Source organism: Anastrepha obliqua, chromosome 5 (assembly GCF_027943255.1).
Source record: "Anastrepha obliqua isolate idAnaObli1 chromosome 5, idAnaObli1_1.0, whole genome shotgun sequence".
Lineage (NCBI taxonomy): Eukaryota > Metazoa > Arthropoda > Insecta > Diptera > Tephritidae > Anastrepha > Anastrepha obliqua.
This window is the reverse complement of record NC_072896.1, coordinates 6,171,827-6,175,867: the sequence shown is the minus strand read 5'-3', so window position 1 is coordinate 6,175,867 and position 4,041 is coordinate 6,171,827. Positions and strand designations below refer to the sequence as shown.

Below are 4,041 nucleotides of genomic sequence, written 5' to 3'. Positions count from 1 at the left end.
GCAAAATTATTCAAATTTGTTAAAAATAATGAATCTAAGAAAAGGAATACTAAGCAAGTAAAATTTAGGAAAATGGGCTGTGCCGCGCTGACGACTTAATAAAACTTGGTACACATGTTGCGCCGCATTTCATTCAGATCCAATATAAGGCCTCTTCTATTCGCCACTTCTCTGCTCGCTTTCTCCCTGTTCGACTAACTTGACGAAACATTTGCATGCAAAAGCAACAACAAAATTGCCGAGTAACATTCGTCGCTGGTTATTACTCATTAGACTGGTATAACTCACTGTCGTACAAATGCATGTAATTTAAGGCAGCTCTATTCCTGCGTTCCCAAGATATGCTCATTTATACCAGTTGCTTCATATATTCGCCATTTGCTAACGCTTGGCGAAAATAAGAGGTCTCATATTGTATAATGCTTCTGTTGCGTTCGTGAGTGCCGAGAAGAAGAATCATTATCTCCGGTACATCTTCACTTAAACGCACATGTCCGAATCAGCGAAATCGTATTTTCATGCGTTTAACTATGCCCGTGTCACATATACATATACATACAGCCCGACATACATAGCTATAAATGTTTACCTGAGCGGCAGAATTAAGGGCGAAAATCGCTTATAAAATATAACAATGAACTATTTGCCTGCTTGTTTATTACCAGAAGTGCTTTAGAACTGACCCAAAGGAATCTCGCGCTTCCACGAAATCGGGATGGGGAAATCAGTTGCTAAGGCTAAGGGATACTACAGATATTGCAACGGTATACTATAAGCTAATATATATATATTTATTACAAATAATAGGAATTTACACTAGCTACACATTTACATATATACATGTGCATATGTATGCATGTACAATACAAGTAATAACAATTTTACATATAAACAATATAATACTTTAAGAACTTTATAAAGTACATTTTTGTATAATACTCTGTTATTATTCAATCAAAATCCGCCAGCAGACCGGGATCAATTAAATTCAAATTCGCATAGACATATTGAAAGTCGAATTGCGGCATTTCACGCTCCTGCTCCTTAATCGAGCGTAAGCCAATATGCGGACGTAGGAAGCTGTCGGCTAAGGGAAACCAACGCAATTGTATATCCGGGTCGTGATTTTGCTTAGTGGCCTCCAGCATACGTTTCCGATGCTGCATATAAGTAATGCGAAAAATTTTTATTTTCTTCGCCACGTAGTCAGCGTCCAGGCCATAGCCCATAGCGGCGGCAATATCTTCAATAGCAGCAGTACGCATTTCGCGCGAACGATAATCTGGATCGTTGAGATCCCAAAGACAGCGATGCGACCCATAGAGACGTAAAAATTTTACAGAGTGCTTGAGTGACCATTTACCTTCAAGCAGATCATCTTCTAGCCCATTCCAAATGAGTTTCATAGGTGGCTGGCTAAAGATTTGGTGATCCGCGAAAGAGCAACTACTCATGCCATTACTGTTTTCGTTATTTGGAAGTGGTGGTGAACAAACTCGGCACGCAGTTGGGGAAGAACATGCGCTTAAAGCAAGCGCATCAGTTGATTTATAAGCAGGCGCATCCAGAGCTGAATGATCCACAGGCTTAATTTTATTGTGAATAGCCTGTTTACCATCTATAGCGCTTTCATTGGCATTTACTTGCTCCATTCTTGTGTTCTCAATGTACTCCTGCACCATTGGCCACCATACGAAATTCGGTGTGTAATTGGTATCTTTCGAGATTTTTTCCATCTCTAACCTGTAAGTGGCAAAGAAAGTTTGTAAACGCTTTCGCAAGCGTTGCTTAGACAGCTGCATTATGCGAGAAATATCTTCTAACGCATTTTCTTGTTGAAACGACTGCTGCTCAATCTTTTCTGTGTCGTTCAATGACAAGTGCCAAAGCAACGGATAAGAGCGTAGTAGAAAAATAAACTGCAAGGACTCGTGCGTGGTCCATTTTCGTTGTTCGGCAACAACACTTTCACTTTTAATTGGGGAGCTAACTTCAATTTCGGTTGGCGGGGACATCTCGTTCACTGGATAACTTTCATTTTCCACTGTTTTCTGATTCTGAATAAAAAAGGTAGTGTTAATACGAGTATAATGCGACTGGTTTTAAACTATTTGGTAAAAAAAAGAGATATTTTGGTAAAGGCATTTTTAATTTTTGTTCCACAAATGAAGGGACCTACAGTTTCAAGCCGATTCCGAACGACAGATATTTTTATGAGGAGCTTTTTCATGGCAGAAGTACACTCGGAGGTTTAGCATTGCCTGCCGAGCGGCGACCGCTATTAGAAAATACTTTTTCTTTATTTTGATCTTTCAGCGAGATTCCAAATGGTACCAATGCACCAACCCATTCGGCTATGGCGGCCGCCGTTCATTTGTGGAACAACATCAAGACGCACACCACAAATAGGAGGAGGAGCTCGGCAAAACGCCGGTAAGGGTGCACGCGCCAATTATTTATATATTTTTAATTTTTTTTTAAAGTCTGGAGTTACGATAGTCATTACCTCCACGGTCTCCTTTTTAATATACACCTCTTCGTATTGAGAAAAATCGTTGGTTTCTACTGTAAACAACGTGTCGGGATCTATGGTAAACACGACCACATCTTCCAAATCCGAATTACTATCGGCATCCTATTACGTACATACATATATGTATATGCACATATCACATGTAAATGTATATTAACTTAAGGGAAAAATAATATCGAATATTGTACCTCTTTCTTCCTGTTTCTCTCGGATCTAGGCACTTTCCTTAAGAATGAATCCGCTAAAGCGAACCACTTTAACTTAGTTTTAGCGCCTATCCCTTTACGTATGCGCTGCTTAATGCGCCGTTTTTCATAACGATAGGTTGCCCGGAGCACATTGATCTTTTGCAATACTTGCGCACATGTTCCACCATCGCCCATAGCCGCTGTGATATCCATAAGCGCAGCCTTACGCAGTTTCCGATTACGGTTGCCAGGATCGGAGGTGTCCCAGAGACATGTGTGAGCTGCGTAGAAACGCAGGAGACGGAAAAGCTGATTATTATTCCACTTGTCATTGACGGCATCTAAGTTGAGTGGAAGCGGCGAGCCGCATGCATTCGTAAGCTAAGTGATATGAAGAGATTAGTGAATAGATTTTCCCAGGCAGCAGGCATTAATTATATCACCTGTTTACAATCAGCTGTTGCCATATGTTGGGCTTCATCCTCTTGGCGTGGCGTCCACGTTTTGGCAGTGCCACGAAAGGAGTAAGTGGTCATTGTAACTGTAGTAAATAGCATGTTTTGTTATGTATTATGCAGCTCAAGACAATGAACAAAATAAATACACGAAATTATTTTTCATATTTTTACCTGAAGAAATTACCAGCCAATCCTTGCACGATTTCTGTGCTTAAAATAGCATTTACCTGATTGTACCCTTATTTTACTTTTATCTATTTATTACAAGCTCACGAGCCGCGGCGGTCAATTTAAAAACAAACAAATAAGCAGTGTTGCCAGCTTCACGAATTGTAACCCTATTCATAAATTAATAGTGGGATTGCCTTGCATGCACTTATCGGTTCTATTTTGGTGGATTTTAACGCGCACACTTCAAGTGCGCATATGCTGTGTAGTTAAATGGCGATCCATTCATATTTATTATTAGCCTTGGTTAGGTTAGGTTATGGTGGTAGTCGGTCTGCACGACCAACTCACTTAGACCTTACAGGTCCGTTGTGATACCACTGTGCTACACGGCAACCTCATTTATGTTCCTTCGTGGAACCGTTTCGTGGCTCTTATGAAGCGTAGTATTGATGCCAACCCCGCGCCAGATAGTTCTGTAAGAGAATTAAAAAAGTATTTACCTAGACAACCTGCACTGATTTTAGCTAGAGCTGGACAATTGCAAAGGAAGTGCTCAACTGTTTCTTCCTCTTCATGGGAGAAAACTCCTAGTCTCGAGGAATGCCTGCCAAATAGCCAGTGACCGGTTACACAAGCCACGACCTTCGAAATATTATCACTTGAGAGACTAAGCAGTTCCTTTGTTCTTTTC

General features: G+C 40.6%; 1 protein-coding gene across 1 annotated transcript; it reads right to left on the bottom strand.

Moving 5' to 3' along the window:
- Positions 1–885: 885 nt before the first annotated feature.
- LOC129249138 (uncharacterized) lies at positions 886–3,465 on the bottom strand. Its single transcript, XM_054888791.1, has 5 exons — positions 3,351–3,465; positions 3,165–3,262; positions 2,722–3,102; positions 2,507–2,635; positions 886–2,057 (listed from the first exon to the last, which is right to left on the bottom strand). Exons 2-5 carry the CDS (start codon positions 3,255–3,257, stop codon positions 951–953), a joined length of 1,710 nt encoding a protein of 569 aa, XP_054744766.1. The 5' UTR covers positions 3,258–3,262; positions 3,351–3,465; the 3' UTR covers positions 886–950.
- Between the last annotated feature and the right edge of the window lie 576 nt (positions 3,466–4,041).